The 17192-nt window shown below is 37.0% G+C and overlaps 1 protein-coding gene across 1 annotated transcript in view; it reads left to right on the plus strand.

Annotated features, from left to right (window-relative positions):
- The window catches only part of LOC113511262 (uncharacterized), a 56285-nt gene extending 39367 nt beyond the window's left edge, over positions 1 to 16918 (plus strand). Inside the window, exons 2-10 of the mRNA XM_052892243.1 lie at positions 7055 to 7125; positions 7617 to 7813; positions 7913 to 8076; positions 8913 to 9063; positions 9870 to 10095; positions 10625 to 10796; positions 11258 to 11375; positions 13029 to 13454; positions 14611 to 16918. Coding sequence (XP_052748203.1) covers positions 7055 to 7125; positions 7617 to 7813; positions 7913 to 8076; positions 8913 to 9063; positions 9870 to 10095; positions 10625 to 10796; positions 11258 to 11375; positions 13029 to 13454; positions 14611 to 14868 — 1783 coding nt within the window. The 3' untranslated portion in view covers positions 14869 to 16918. The remainder of the gene's footprint in view (positions 1 to 7054; positions 7126 to 7616; positions 7814 to 7912; positions 8077 to 8912; positions 9064 to 9869; positions 10096 to 10624; positions 10797 to 11257; positions 11376 to 13028; positions 13455 to 14610) is intronic.
- Positions 16919 to 17192: the final 274 nt, after the last annotated feature.

Consider the following 17192-nt stretch of genomic DNA (forward strand, 5'->3'; position numbering starts at 1 on the left):
TCCTGTCATCCTCTTCAAATGTTTTCATTAGATATTTGGGTTACGGGTATTCAGATTAATAATATAATTAGAACAGAAGTAGAATATATCACAAATGCTAAATCTTCTTATGATACTAATTTGCTAAAACATGAAGTCGTCAAAGAAATTAATGTGAAATACAATGATTGGCATAAAATATTCACTGATGGAGCAAAGTCTACGGGTGGGTTAGGTGCAGCGTTTTGTGATTTAAGTAAAAATCATTTCGGTTGCTTTAAAATCAATTGTAATATGTCTATTATGTCAGCGGAATTAATTGCAATTTTAGAAGCATTGATATATATCTCATCTGTCATAAATGTTAAGAAATGTGTAATTTTATCAGATTGTAAGAGCGGATTACAACACTTAATTTATTGTGCATCTGGAAAAAGAGGAATTCCTATTGCTTACAAAATTTTAGAACTCATTCATAAATTAAACCTAAGTAAAATTGATCTACTGCAATGGATTCCAGCACACGTTGGTTTACGGGGCAATGAAGAAGCAGATCGTTTAGCTAAACTGGGCATAGAGAAAGGTAGGGAACATCAGTCATTGCCACATTTTACTGATTATATATCTAAATTCAAAAATCAATGTCAAAAAGATTGGAAAGAATATTTTAACGAAATTTCAAAAGAAAAAGGCATTTGGTACAAAACTATTCAGGCTGAACCTCCACATATTCCTTGGTTTTGTGGAATTAAAATCAATAGGTACTGTATTAAATTAGCTGTTCGTCTACGATCTGGTCATTATCCATCAAAAAAATTTGCACATATGATGGGAAAGTCCTTGTCACCCTATTGTCAAACTTGTAATACCATCGATGATGTGCATCATATTCTATTAGAGTGTCGTATTAACACGAAGGAAAGGGAAGAATTCATGCGCCACTTTAACTTAAATGAATTGAATGTTGGCCTTATTCAAACTATGTTAGCTGAACTTAAACCAGAAATTTTTGAACATCTGTGTAAATTATTGATGCCCATTAATTCTTCTCTTTCCGCGTCTAGGGAAGGTAGATAGTTTTGTTGGAGAAATCAGTTCAGGGTACAATAGGACTGATATACCTGAAGAAGGTAAAAGCCCTTAAAATAAAAAAAAAAAAAAAAAAAACCAAAAGGATCGAGGGCGCCATCTATACGTTGCCAGCCTTTAATATATTATTAAGCTAATTATGATTTGACCTTGTATAGGCCATACTATTTCTTATACTGTGCCTCTAGTTACATTATATGTTTGTTCAGATAGGTGTAATCTAAAAATGCATTAAACAATTGTTTATCACCAGTTTAACTTTTTATATTAAGATGGTTTAGGTAATACAAAAGGATCATGGGAGTCATCTTATGCGTCGCCGGCCATAGAGTCAAATCGACCATAAGCCATACTTATACTCTACAATGTTTGTTTATGTAAATATTTTTTTTTATACCACTGAGGTGGCAAACAAGCATACGGCCCACCTGATGGTAAGCGGTTACCGTAGCCTATGAACGCCGCGAGCGTTGCCGTCCCTGAAGAAACCTCTTTACCCCCCTTTTGAAGAACCCCATGCTGTAGTCTCTTGGGAAAACCTCGGCAGGGAGCTCATTCCATAATCTAAACATGCATTGAACAACTGTTGAATATAGGGGGGGAAGGGATTGTTAGTAATGGGGAGGCTGGTCCCCATTGCTATCAATATACCGTATCAGGTCGACCTCCACGCGGTTCCCCCTGGAAACTATCGTGACTTATTTATCGTTGAATTCGTTACGATGGACTAACTGACCTACTTTTCATTCTCACCTATCATCCCTCACTGGTGCCCCGCCAGTGTATACCGATAGCGCAGGCGGGGTTACCATGCCATTTTCATCCATAAAAAAAAAACTGTTGAATTTAAATGAATTTATTTCGCTAGAATGTAGGTAATTTTTAGATGAAAGAGGTTTACATGTCCCGTGAACATTCTGTCTCTAGTCGGCGTACAAATGTATAACAATATAAGAAATTCACGTATGTGTATTCCACGGCATTGTTTATCGCAAGTATATCTTTTTGCGACAAAACAATTACAGTACTAAAGGGTCAGAGGAGTCAGTCATACATTGTTGGTATTTAGTGGTCATTTCTATTTCCCCTTGTATCATTTATACTGTGCCTCTAGCTACATTATATTTGTTTAGATAAGTAAAAATACCTAGTTTGCGTGCGATCAGTGTCTACGTAAACAACCGTGCACGCTCGCGGCTCGCTCAATTATTAAATTGTCGTTTGTCAAATGTTTACGCGTACAGTAACGGCACGAATGTAACGTTACGGAGCTAATGTACTTGTAGATTTATCATAATTTGTCACCAGAGGGAGACTTTGTACAAAAGTCGTTTGCTTGGGTACCTCTGTCCTATTAGTCTTTCTACCGTGAAGCAGTTGTGTTTGCATGGCTGTGTTTCGGTTTGGAGGGTAGGATATGGCGTGAATTTACAGGGTACAGAGGAATAACACCTGAGTCATCAGGAATGGCAACGCATGAGGGGTATCATGGGCGAAAGAGTATACTCTGTTATGTCCATGGTACTGCTCATGTCTATAGGCGACGGTTACCACTTTCCAACAGGTGGGCCGTCAGCTTGTTTGTCATTCTAAGTTGTATAAAAAAACATTTTAGCATAGATCATGAACCCTTCAGTGTTAGGAGAGATTTTGCCTCACTCTGCGTGTTCTACCGCCTGTACAATGGATTGTGCTCAGAGGAATTGTTCAATATGATGCCTACGGCCACTTTCTATCATCGTACGGCTCGCCATCGACAGGGAGTTCATCCTCATGTCCTACAGCCTCAATGGTCGCGTACTGCGCGGTTTCAGAGATGTTTCCTCCCACGAACACTCAGGTTGTGGAATGAGCTTCCTGCCGAGGTTTTCCCGAGAGACTACAGCATGGGGTTCTTCAAATGGGGGATAAAGAGGTTTCTTCAGGGTCGGCAACACGCGCATAATACCCCTGGTATTGCAGGCGTTCATAGGCTACGGTAACCGCTTACCTATATTATAAATCAACATTTGGACACGCGCGTAATGCTTGTTTGCCACCCTCAGTGGTATCAGTGGTATAAAAAAATATCAAGCTAATAAGCAGTATTTGCATCAGACTGGTTATTAGCAATCCGAATCACGAACTATCTCATTTGTTTAACTTTTTATTGCATTCTTCATTACGTCTGTATAATGGGGAGTATTTAAAGCAATTATACGATCTGGTGGCTTCATCAGCTTTTTATTACCATACCTCTTACCATAGTGCTGGAGTTGATCCACATTTTGGGTGCGTAATTCACTACCACTGTATTTTTTTTAATGGGTGATAATGGAATGGTAGGTGATAGGTGATGATAGGTGAGAATGAAAAAGCAGGGCAGTTAGCCCATCATGACAAATTACACTAGAATTATGGTGGTTTCGAGGGAGAACCGCGTGGATGTCGGCCTGATAGGGTGTATTGCTAGCAATGGGTCAGTTAGACCCCATTACTAATAATCCCTTCTCCCCTCACTACCACTCCATGCTTCCCGTTCGTTTCGATCTCGTACATCTGAGTTGTGGATTGGGCTCTCTTCTGCAGTTTATCCCTTACAATATAATATGGGAGTTTTTCAAAAAACGTGCCTATAAACATTTAAAAGGTCATCAACGCACAGACTATTCCACTCGGCAAAAACTACTTTTCTCAAACATGCTTGGAAATGTGAGCATTATTTTGACAATCTCCTTAGAAATAAATCATAATTGCCGTACTAGCCAGATACATGCGGGCAGCGGCCGGCAAAAGTTGTATGAAAATTTGTCGTGTTTTGCGGCCAGATAAATTACTATGTAAACTCATCTGTCCTGTAATTTAAAAATCGAATGACCTTTTACTTCAATACATGGCCACCAAGGAGGTAACTAATAAAAGGTTTTATTTAAATTTCGAACTGACTTGCAAATAGAAAGCTGTTTATTGAAAAAAAAACAAAGGATCATTATGACGCGTGAAAAATTATTATTGTTCGTTATTCGTCATTGAACTTAACAAGTAAAATTGTGTTGTTGATTTCCGCGCATTGTTTGAGAAAAGTACTATACAAGCCTTGGCCACAACTAGGCATTAATGGACTCGCGTATGTGTGCCTCGACTACGCCTTGGCCCACATTTGGACGTTCGTCCATCAATGCCTCAATTGCTGGCCGCTGCAGTAATGTAATATTTATGCATATTTTTTTACGAAATTAAATAGGAATAAAATAGTTCACGTGAGACGTTATTGGAAACTCTTTCACAAACTCCTGTATTTTTCTAAAACCCACCCCCTTTTGGAAGTCGAAATTTTCCAAAATGTATGAACTTAATAAACAAACTTATATAAATAAATAACTCATAATAAAGTTGTCTGTTAAGAACATAGAACATTCCGTGGCTACTTACTAGGACAACATCAAATGTAAGAAGTTTATACATATATCAGATAATACGCCTCACGTCCCAGAAGTTCCACAAAACCCTCGCACAACTGTGCAAAACTTTGATCGGATCGCTGCTGTTGCATTAGTGATGCCAGAACATCGATAGATACCTGTGATCCCTTGGGATATTCGAGATATAATCTTGGGGAAACATAAAATATTAGAGATATGTAGATGGTTTGGTCTCGCTTCATATTTTCCCACGCAGATTTATTACGCTACATTAACATTACTTGATATTCAAGTTTGAGTAATCTGTTACTACACTATATTTGTTGCGCACAAATTGCGCACCTATTTCATAGAAAAATCACTTGCCTTTTAAGCTTCTCCTGCTGGTTACTCTTATTGAGTCGTACTTTACTATTTGCTCTTCTATTGCAGTTGTTTTATTTAATTGTTTTATATAGTAATATTTTATGTATTTATTTATTGTATGTATATATTTATTTATTTAATATATGTGTATGTGTATATTATATGAATTTATTAAATATTGTTTTATTTTTTTTCTCTATTAAAAAATGCACCGCCTATTTATTTCTCGGTTTGCCCAATGGTTAACTGGTAGAGAACACCGTCCGGTGTTAACTCCGCCAAATGTACATAGAATTTTATTGTGCATTAAAGTTTAAATATATAAATATATTGGATTAAAGAAAAAATAACATGAGGTGTCTTAAAAAGATCAATGGAAGCTAAAACAAGACGTTATAGAAACTGTCTGTCTGTAATGTCATTATGCAAAAACTAATGCACCAAATTGGATGCGGTTTTCACATTTGTATCCCTGAAGTTCCAACGTTGAAATCTGTTCTATATACAAGAAGTTTCGTCGTCGAATGTCGAATACATTATTCTACAATATAGCCATATCGCCGTGTCGATCCCGGCATAGAATGGAGAAAAAAAGTGACTAAGGAAATCTAATGGTAAAGGGATAGGCAGCTGCGTCCCCTTTAAACATGACTAAAAGCTTAACTGCTGTTGCCGACCCGCCCGCCAAGCATGGCAACTACTGGCAAAGTTCCCCTTCTGGGGCTTATGTTCAGCAATGGACAGTAAAGGGCTAACATGATAAGATAATTGTACAATATCCTGTTATCTGAATTCGATTGTTTTTTATTCAACCTTTCAAAGTGAAACACAACACAACTGAAAATATGCTTTACGGTATTTTTTTTAATGGGTGACAATGGCATGGCAACCCCGTCCGCGCCATCGGTATACACTGGCGAGGCACCAGTGAAGGATGACAGATGAAGATGAAAGTAGGTCATCCTGACGAATTCAACTAGAATTAGTCACGATGGTTTCCAGGGGGAACCATGCGGAGATCGACCCGCCAGGGTATATTGCTAGTAATGGGACTATTTGACCCCATTTCTAACAATCCCTTTTCCCCCTATGCTTCACGGTAGAAATACGAATAGGACAGAGACACCCAAGCGTAACATTTGTGCAAAATATTTGCATAGTTGCATAGTTAATTCTGCTTAAATAGGTACTTCCTTCATTTTAAAACTCATTAAAATTTTTAGCTTCAGTAGTACGAAGTATATCCGGCAACCGCGGCTAGACAATCTACCAAAAACGAATGTCCAACTTCTTCCGACTATAAATTTAGTCCATTCGTTAAATATATTCACAAAATTTACATAAAAGACTGCTTGAAAACAATTCAACTTAATTCTGGCTACATAAATATTTGAGTACATAACTACATAACCTCTTACATAAATAAAGTTTAAAAATACACAACATGAATTCTAAAAATTCTTTGTATTTTTAAGTTTATACACAAATTCTGTTATTCCAACAGAGGGAGACTTTGTATAAAAGTCGTTTACTTGGGTGCTTCTGTCCCATTCGTGTTTTAACCGTAAAGCAGTTGCGTTTGCATGGCTGTGTTTCGGTGTAAAGGGTGGGATATGGCGTGAATTTACAGGCTACAGAGGAATAACACCGGAGTCCTCAGGAATGACAACGCATGGGGGGTATCATGGGCGAAACAGTATACTCTGTTATGTCCATGGTACTACTCATGTCTATAGGCGACGCTTACCACTTTCCATCAGGTGGACCGTCAGCTTGTTTGCCTTGTTTGCATTCTAAGTTGTATAAAAAAAAAGAAAGACATGTCATGAAAAAACCAATTGGAAAAAAATTACTTTCTTCTTCTGAAAGTGGGTCTAAAACTGCTTTTGACATTTTATTGTTTTTCTGGTTGTGAACATTTCTTAGGCCAGTAATCGTTTCCAGAGTCTAAAAATGATTGCTCTTTAACCCTTCTTTGCATAATGGTCGAAATCATCATAACATTTAATGGACAAAAATTATATAAAAGAACAAGTTCACTTTAATTTGATCGTGTCTGGATACATTTTAATGTCCATCGCAGAAAAAAAACATAGCTGTCATATTTGTTTTTTTAACCATTTTTCCTTTAATTTTGAACGTGAATTATATCACCTTGATTTATTTCACCAATAAAAAAATCATACAAAGAAGGGTTAATTTTTATGTTTTTGTTCCAGAAATCGCATCGAGAAGAGCGCGTCGAAACGATGGCGAGGTTCAGTACGGCGTATACTTTCCGCTTCTGTTTGTAAGTACATAAATCGACTCGTATAAACTCTATGGTTTAATAATTCCATTAATTAGATTAAAGATTTAACTAATAATTCTCATCAATGCAGGGCATAATGAAGTAACATAGGAACTAAGTAAACTAAAATATATAGGTATTGCTATATATTGCCCACCCCTAGGTTTTTTTTTTATACCACTTAGAATGGCAAACAAGCTGACGGCCCTCTCTCTCTAAACTCTAGCAAGTTGGAGGCAAATACATCCAATTGCGGATACTGGTTCAAAATATCATTAAGTAGCTTCAATGCAATTTAATGAGAGATAGGGGAGCTTGTTTAGCCAATTTATAAGTCTTTATAGAAGAAAAAAAATATTATTGGTCTTCAAGAAAAAAATTATTGGTTTTTTCAATAAGTAATGGTGGAAACAATAATTGTCACGATGCTTTGTACTAGGGACACATGAAAGACCAAGAATTGTAAATTGTACATCTAATGTCACTTTCAGATAACCTCTCATGTTTCACCCACGGGTGCAGCACTGGTTGGGTGTCAGGTGTACTAGGAACGGAGGCGTTAACAGGAGGTGCATGGCTCGCAGCTTTACCGTGCTTGGTGGCGCTCCCAGCAGCACCCTTCTTTGCTGTGTTAGCTGATGCTAAGGGCAGGAAAGCTGGGGCGTTTTGCATTAGTGTTAGTTTTATAGTAAGTACTAACATGTTTTTCACCTAAGAGTGGATAGAAGGCCAAGATTGACCAAGCCCCTTTTCCTAAATACTTACTCCTAAAACTAAATACTTCTAGATTAGCTGGTCATTAGCGGCATGGTGTGGTCCGCGCGGTGTGTGGGCTGCCAGGATCGCAGCGGGTGCAGGAGGTGCTGGTGCATTAGCCCTGACACCGCTGTACTGTGCAGAGATAGCGCCCAGAACAAGGGGTCTGGCCGCCATGCCTGCTTTGGCTTGCAGGTACATACCTTCGAATGTTCCTACTAATAATGAAATAATTAACATTTTAGGACAATACTAATGGTGATCTCTTTGGTCTAGAGGTTTAACTCACCGTTTTATCATACGACGGTCGTAGGTTGGACCCCGCACAATATAATATGCCTCTTACCATCAGGTGGGCCGTATGTTTGTCTGCCACCTAAGTGGTATACAAAAAATCAGCTATGCTATCAGCTGTTGATTGTCCAATGCTAAAGATAGGCCTCATCCATAAAAGGTTGCCAATTGTTGTCACGCTTAACAGGCGGGTTGGCAAAAAAAAAGGTCAAGGTCGGAGAAAAGTGATCACCCATTTCGATATCATCCATATCGGTCGGATATCTATTTTCGAATATGTTAAAAATCTGTTTTTTTTTTATACAACTTAGAATGACAAACAAGCTGACGGCCCACCTGATGGAAAGTGGTAACCGTCGCCTATAGACATGAGCAGTACCATGGGCATAACAGTTTATATACTGTTTCACCCATGATACCCCTGTTATTCAATATTATCCAATATTTTTGGATAACAGCCTTTTAACATATTCGTTATTTAATCTATATATAGATATTGTAACTAAAATATATAGGTATTACTATATATTGCCTACCCATAGGTATTATGCATCATCATCATCATCATCATCATTATGATCCTGTAATTTTAATGGCATGTTTCACTCTTCAAACTAAAACGCAGCCACGCAAAAACAGCTACTTTACGTCGAAAACACAAATGAGACCCATGCTTTAGTCTCTTTCTGGACAATCTAAAGACATATATGATATTATTTTTTACTTGTTTTTTGCAGTTGTGGGATCCTGTTCGCGTACACCGCAGGTGGCATGCTGTCCGCGCATGCGCTGTCTTTGTCGATGGCAATACCACCTTTAGTGCTACTGGTGTCACTGTTGTGGCTACAGGAAACGCCTTCGTACCTCATCAGCGTTGGAAAAATACAGGTTGAACTTCTACCGTTTATGTTTTCTTGGTACATCAAAGTATATTGTAGCTAAAATAATAAATGAACTGGTGTCCCTACTGTGGCTACATACCACCTCATCAGCATTGGAAAAATACAGGTTGAACTTCTACCGTTTATGTTTTCTTGGTACATCAAAAATAGCTAAAATAATAAATGAACAGCTACATACCACCTCATCAGCATTGAAAAATACAGGTTGAACTTCTACCGTTTATGTTTTCTTGGTACATCAAAGTATATTGTAGCTAAAATAATAAATAAACTGGTGTCCCTGCTGTGGCTACGTACCACCTCATCAGCGTTGGAAAAATACAGATTGAACTTCTACCGTTTATGTTTTCTTGGTACATCAAAGTATATTGCAGCTAAAATAATAAATGAACTTAATATACCTGTTACTGGTCTCCCTGCTGTGGTTACATACCACCTCATCAGCGTTGGAAAAATACAGGTTGAACTTCTACCGTTTATGTTTTCTTGGTACATCAAAGTATATTGTAGCTAAAATAAGTAAGATAAAGTAAAGAAAGAGTAAGTAAGTTAAGTAAGTAAATAAATAAATAACCTTTTTCTTTCCCATGGGTGTCGTAAGAGGCGACTAAGGGAGCTTATGGTGGAGGGATGGGCATCAACGTCCATCTTAAAACATCACCAAAGGCTAACTGCAGTTGCCAACCCGCCTGCCAAACGTGGCAACTACTGGCAAACCCCGTCTTTATAGGGGAGGTCTATGTTCAGTAATGAACAGGTTAATAGCTAATTTGATAATCAATAATTTCACAGGATGCAGCAAAAGTAATATGCTGGTTCGACGGTTCAGACTTCCAAGAGGACTTGACTGACGTCATAGAACAACAAGAGGTCCGCATCAGAACCTCAGAGTGCTACGGACGCAGGGAGGCCGTGCGGCGGCAGGACTCGGATATCTTCCAGCCAATGCTGAAGAGGAGCAGCGGTTTGGACTCCAACTCGGAAAAGAAAGCGGAACCTTCACCTTGCAAAGAATTGTGTATGTTTTTTGATACATGATCGTTTTAACCTATTCGTGCCATTTGGCCCTGGCATAGAATAGGCCACCTATTCCTTTTTTTTATACAACTTAGAATGGCAAACAAGCTGACGGCCCACCTGATGGAAAGTGGTAACCGTCGCCTATAGACATGAGCAGTACCATGAACATAACAGAGTATACTGTTTCGCCCATGATACCCCCCATGCGTTGCCATTCCTGATGACTCAGGTGTTATTCCTCTGTACCCAGTAAATTCACGCCATATCCCACCCTTCAAACCGAAACACAGCCATGCAAACACAACTGCTTCATGGTTGAAACACGAATGGGACAGACCTCTGTCCCATTCGTGTTTCCCATTCCCACCCAAGCAATCGACTTTTGTACAAAATCTTCCTCTGGTAATATCTGGTAATATATGTGTACACAGTGGACTTAATGCTCAAAACATTCTCTCCCAGTCAACCATAGGAAAGTGTCAGAATACTTCGGCAAGCTAAATGCTCATGTTCTTTGTGGACTCCAGTCCGCCACGGTCGCACCCGTCGCGCCCTCTTCTCCTGCTTCGTGCTTCTATGCGTAGCAGCGGGCAGCGGCGCAGGCGCTGTCAACAGCTTCGCTGCAGCTGTGCTTCGGCATTCAGCGCACACTGTGCCCCATCTGAATATCACTGCGTACAACTTCACCATTTACAATGGGTAAGTCACTTTAAGGCCATGTCCAGCAGTGGACGGATAATGGCTGAAATAATGATGATGATGATGAAGTCACTTTAACCGACTTCTAAAAAGAATAGAGCGTGTACTCTTCCGTGTGGTCCCGGCGTAGAATGGGCTAACTATTCCTTTCTCGTGGGTGTCGTAAGAGACGACTAAGGGAACTTAATGTTGGTGAAATGAGCAGTAGCGTCCCTCTAATGAAACTACCAAAAGCCTAACTGCGCTTGGCAACCCGTCTGCCAAACGTAGCAACTTCATACAGCAGTGGGCAGTTAACGTCTATATTTTAACCAAAAGTATTTTTTATATATTTCAATACCGTTAATAAATATTTAGCAGATTTTAATAATTCTTTCTGCAATAAATATATTCGTACAGGTTTCTTGTTAAGTTCTTCTTGTTGTTAGGATCGAAGTCGTTATTGTTATGGTACATTACAGAACAGTAGTAAGCAGGCCATTGTTCGAGACCTCGTCAGCTGGCTCCGTGGTGTGTGGTGCGGCACTGGTGTTGGGTGCTGCGGTCGCCACAGTTACTGTCGACAAACTGGGAAGGAAGGTAACAATTGACTAAGAGCGTACATAACAAACGTTGCAACGTTGGAAGTATTTTTTGTTATATGCATCTTAGAATGACAAACAAACTGACGGCCCAACTGATGGAAAATGGTAGTCGTCGCCTATAGACATGAGCAGTACTGTGGACATAACAGAGTATACTGTTTCGCTCATAATACCCCCCATACGTTGTCATTCCTGAGAACGTGTTATTCCTCTGTACCTTGTCAATTCACTGCCATATCCCACCCTTCAAACCGAAACACAGCCATGCAAACACAACTGCTTCACGGTAGAAACACGAATGGGACAGAGGTGCCCAAGCAAACGACTTTTGTACAAAGTCTCCCTCTGGTAAAAGTTGTATTACTAGAAGTATTTATCAATTTCATAATAACTGAATATTTTTCAATGTTTCTAATCGATTTAAAAAAAATGCATGTGCACAAGTGCATAAATTATTACGTTATAATAGTAAATAATTTACCAGAGGGAGACTTTGTACAAAAGTCGATTGCTTGGGTACCTCTGTCCCATTCGTGTTTCAACCGTGAAGCAGTTGTGTTTACATGGCTGTGTTTCGGTTTGAAGGGTGGGATATGGCGTCAATTTACTGGGTACAGAGGAATAACATCTGAGTCCTTAGGAATGGCAACGCATGTGGGGTATCATGGGCGAAACAGTATACTCTGTTATGTCCATAGTACTGCTCATGTCTATAGGCGACGGTTACCACTTTCCATCAGGTGGGCCGTCAGCTTGTTTGCCATTGTAAGTTGTATAAAAAAAAAAATTTAATTGTCGGTGAGTTAAAGTTATGAACGCTATATTTTTTTTATGGGTGAAAATGGTATGTTAACCCCGCCTGCGCTAACGGGATACGCTGGCGGAGCACCAGTGCAGGGTGATAGATGAGAATGAAAACAGGCCAGTTAGCCCATCATGATGAATTCATCAGGAATTAACCATGATAGTTTCCAGGGGGAACCGCGAGGAGTTCGACCTAGTTGGGTATGTTGCTAGCAATGGGATTCTCAGTCTCCATAGTTACTAACAATCCCTTCCCCCCCCCCCTGTTAGGAACGCTATTAAGAAAAAAAATAGCGTGGTTCGTTTGTGTGTACCACTTCCAAGGGTATTTGAGATGACTAGGGGAACAGAAGTGAAGAACAGTGTTATGAAAGACAGCTCAAAGTGTCTCTCAGTTGTCTCTCAGTTGTACTTGTCAGTAATCTCTTTGTTTTTTAATACAGTCTGTAACATATATATATATATATATATATATATATATATATATATATATATATATATATATATATATATATATATATATATATATATATATATATATATACATATATAAAACACATTTTTCATATTTTTTTTCTGTATATACTTAAATTTAATTTACATTGCTACTTTTTGAATCGACTTAAAAATAAAGGAGTAGCTTAATTCGATTGTATATATTTTTTTAATTACTGCCTCAGAATTCTTACATTTATAAACAGATAAAAAAATATTTCTTACCTTTCTTATATCCTATTGTTTTAAATTAGTTAAATAAAAAAAGTAAATTTAGTTTAAAATCAACTGGTTTATTTTAGCTATGACATTTTTTTTTTGTAAAACAAAATCCAATTGTTTGTTACAGATGCTGTTGCTTTGGTCGTGCTCCGGTATAACGTGTTGCCTTGCTATACTCGGTGTGTACTGCGACCCTCGACTTCGTATGTTCTCCTGGTACACGCACCGGTGGTGGCCTTACAAAAGGATTCCCGACAAAGATATCCAAGAGGGGGTATTGAATATATCTCAAATGATGGTAAACATCTCTTACCCCGAGAATATCACGGGTGAAGTGTTGAAAAATCAGACTCAAGAAATAAAAGCATGGAGATTTTACGACAATTATAACCTGACTGCTAGCACTTGGTCACCGAAGTTCAATGCTTCTGAACAAGGTTTAGACGCTACGATGTGGACACCGGCAATGTTGCTCTCGGTCGTACTATTCTTGTACAACATAGGACTGGGTTCCGTGCCTTATGTACTTATATCCGAGCTGTTTACTATCAATGTAAGTTTTTATTTCAATCACATTATTTCTGATTCATTTTACAATTTAAAAAAAAATCTCTTAAAATGTTCCCTCGAGATCTATACAAATCTGTTCAAAATATAAACATGTATATTATGAGGAAACTGTGAAAGTAGGTCATTATTGTCTTCATCATCATCACCTTTGATGTCTCTCATTGCTTTATTGGTAATATAGTATATTATATATATATATATATATATATATATATATATATATATATATATATATATATATATATATATATATATATATATATATATATATATATATATATATATATATATATATATATATATATATATATATATAATGGTAACCCCGATTGCACTATCGGAATACACTGACGGGACACCAGTGAGGGATGACAGGTGACGATGAGAAGGCAAGCCAGTTAGTCCATCGTGACGAATTCCACTAGAATTAACCATGACAGTTACCAGGGGAACTGCTTGGAGGTTCACCTAATAGGATGTATTGCTTGCAACAGGTCAATTAAACCCCATTACAACAATCCCTTTCCCCCCATGTATGTATATTTGTATGTGTAAGTAATTCGTGTTTCTACCGTGAAGTCGCGTCAAGTTCGCTTTTTTTACAAAATGATTTTGATAAATAAATAATGTAGTTTCTCTTTTCCTTAATTATTCTATTTCTTTATATTGTGTTACTAGATTCGTCATATTCCCTAGCGCGTGCTATGTATATATTTATATGTATATGTAGTATATATTTTTTATTATAATAAGTAGTTTAATAAACAATATGTATTTGATGTTCTTGTGCATTATACGTAAAAATTATTAATTCACTCTTGCGCTACCTACCCACTTCTATATGTGCTCCTTTAAGAGATTGCCCTAGCGATAAGACCGCTTTTTGTACCTTTATATGTATATTTTAAATTCTACTTCATGCTACTGAATTTCAGTTGATTTGTTTATCTATCTATCCTATTTCTATTTAAGATAATCTATTTAAAAGCTGGTCTCTTGTCGGTGGCGCTCTTGCCACTCACTACGATTTTCAGCGAGTCTTTTCACTTCTTGATGTTGTTAAGATTTGTTTATATATCATTGTTTATTTTTATGTTTTTGGTGCAATAAATTATTAAATAAATAAATATACTTTGCAGGTTCGGAGTCTCGCTTCGAGTTTACTTATATCCTGGATGTGGCTGAGCAATTTTCTCCTTCTACGCTACTACGGCACTGTTGCTGTCTCTCTCGGACTCCACGGCACTTATTACATCTCCGCCTCTATCACACTTCTGGGCTCCTTGTACACGTTCTTCGTTATACCAGAAACGAGGGGGAGAAGCCAGGAGCAAATCGACAAGGCTTTGGACGGCCCCCTCATAGTGTTGAAGAAGAAAAGAAAGAATCAGCGATGACGATTCTCCCAAACGTTTGTGGTATTTATTTTTTTATAATTATGTTATAAACAATTATTAATATTAAGTACAAATATATCAAATATAGATATTATAAAAAGAAAAACATGCATGATCATGCTGTAAATTTTCAGTACTTACGGAACAATTTTTCGATAATTCCATATGAATATACTCGAGAAAATATATTATTTTATTTTTTTAATAAAAATATGTATTAAAAAAAATGGCAGGTAATCTAGAAATATATTTTTAAAATATAATACTAGTCTATTAAATTATAAAGCCCCAAATTTGTAGTAACCAACAAAAAAAAAATAATAATAAGATATATTCGATCATAAGTAAAAATAATACATAAATCTGGTGAGATTTTGCAAATTATAATGTTATAGAATTAACACAGAAATAAATAAATATCACCTAATTGTTGTACGTTCGAAAAAAATATTTATTTATTTATTAATAATTATATAAATATAAATAAATGTGTATCAATGTTATGGTAACTCAAATCTACACGTATTTTGTGATAGAAAAGTAATTTATTATAATAACTTTTGTGTGTTAATTACTTATATCGGCTTTACTGACACTTTACATTTGGGAATGCCCAATTCGTAAGGAACTCTTAGTCATGAGCGCTTTTCATGGCTGTGCTATGAGCAGCACTGTACGGATACTCCCATTCAAACCTATAGATCTGTTCGGGAATTAAATCTATCACGGACGATGCGAGAACTCGACTGCATTGTTGATACACTATCAGCTCCACCATCACTACCACTACCGTTGACCGTAGGCATGCGCTGTACGCATACGGTGACAAACAGCACGCTAGTAGCGTAGTGCTGCTTGCGACACAGCCGTGGACCACGCTCATGAATAAGAGCTCCTGTCACAGGTAATATAATACTATACTAGTACAGATGCATCATCTTGAACGAACAAGTGAAAAGCTTTAAGCCGGCTTATTCTCCGGTTAAATTTTTAGTCGTTCATATGTGCGCTAGATGCCGCTACTTTCCTAGCCGCCCGCCAGCTCGGGCTAATAAATTAATTTACCGATGACTACTAGTTGCGTAAGCAACCAATAGATGGCGTAAATCTCTGTGGCGTTAATGTTGTGGAATGTTCTACCTATACATATAAATAATAATTACCTATCTATCTGAATCATTTCGGTGGTCTCGTCTTGTGTTTTTTGCTCCTGTTGAGGTTGAAATTAGACGAGCAATTCCGAAATTAAAACGTGAGTAAAGTCGACATAAATAATTATAATACAGTATGACTCACGATAGTTATTATTTTTGTGTTTGTACCGATATAATTTTAAATAAGTCGAGTGCCTAAATATGCAATATTCAATTAAATCTCTCGTCTCGAAATGTACAGAAAACAGTATTAGAATCAATGCTGAAAGAAACGAAATATCAATAGATCCATCATATCAGCCTTTAACATAAGTCTCCCCCTGGGGGGGAGTCCCGATAGTTACCACGCTTGGCAAGCGGATTGGCAACCGCAGTTAGGCTTTAGAAATCTTTTAAGAGGAACGCTGCTGGTCATCTCTCGCCCTCTCTTAGTCGCCTTTTATAACACCCAAAAAAATAAAAGGAAGGGGTGGTCTATTCTATGCCGGAACGATTCTAATGCTGGGTTCAGACTGTTATTTACTGAACCAGAAAACGCAACAAACTCAGTTATTAGTATATTTAAAGCAATTAGAATATTTTATTAATAATCTAGTGATGATTTTTAAATATTAATTTATTATTTTTTATAATCCTATACAATACAGAAAATTCGAAAACCTTAGCATCCTTTTCTAGGATATTTTACCAGAGAAGCCAAATAACAAAAGAACTGAAAAACGATAAAAAATATTAAACTCCTATTTTTTAAATATGTAATTGTTAATGGTGTTCCTGATTTACCAGCAATTAAATATACAATACACAGTTTTAATTTTGAAAACGTAACCATAATAGCAGATTCAATTGTCATGTTTATGCAGAGAGTTCAAAATATTTTATCGACAAAAGAAACATATTTTAAATATATATATATATATATATATATATATATATATATATATATATATATATATATATATATATATATATATATCACAATTGTATTATAATTAATATAAGAATAAAACACTCCCTTAAAAGGATGCTAATATTTCAAAATCATTCTGTGTAATGTAATTTAGCAATTAATAATTAATTAATTATTAGAGGCATAACACCTTAGTCCTCAAGAATGGCAACGCATGAAGGGTATGATGTGCGACACAGTGTTCTCTGTTATGTACATAA

The sequence above is a fragment of the Galleria mellonella genome, unplaced genomic scaffold (assembly GCF_026898425.1).
Source record: "Galleria mellonella isolate WM207_F2 unplaced genomic scaffold, CSIRO_AGI_GalMel_v1 utg109, whole genome shotgun sequence".
NCBI classification, from domain to species: domain Eukaryota; kingdom Metazoa; phylum Arthropoda; class Insecta; order Lepidoptera; family Pyralidae; genus Galleria; species Galleria mellonella.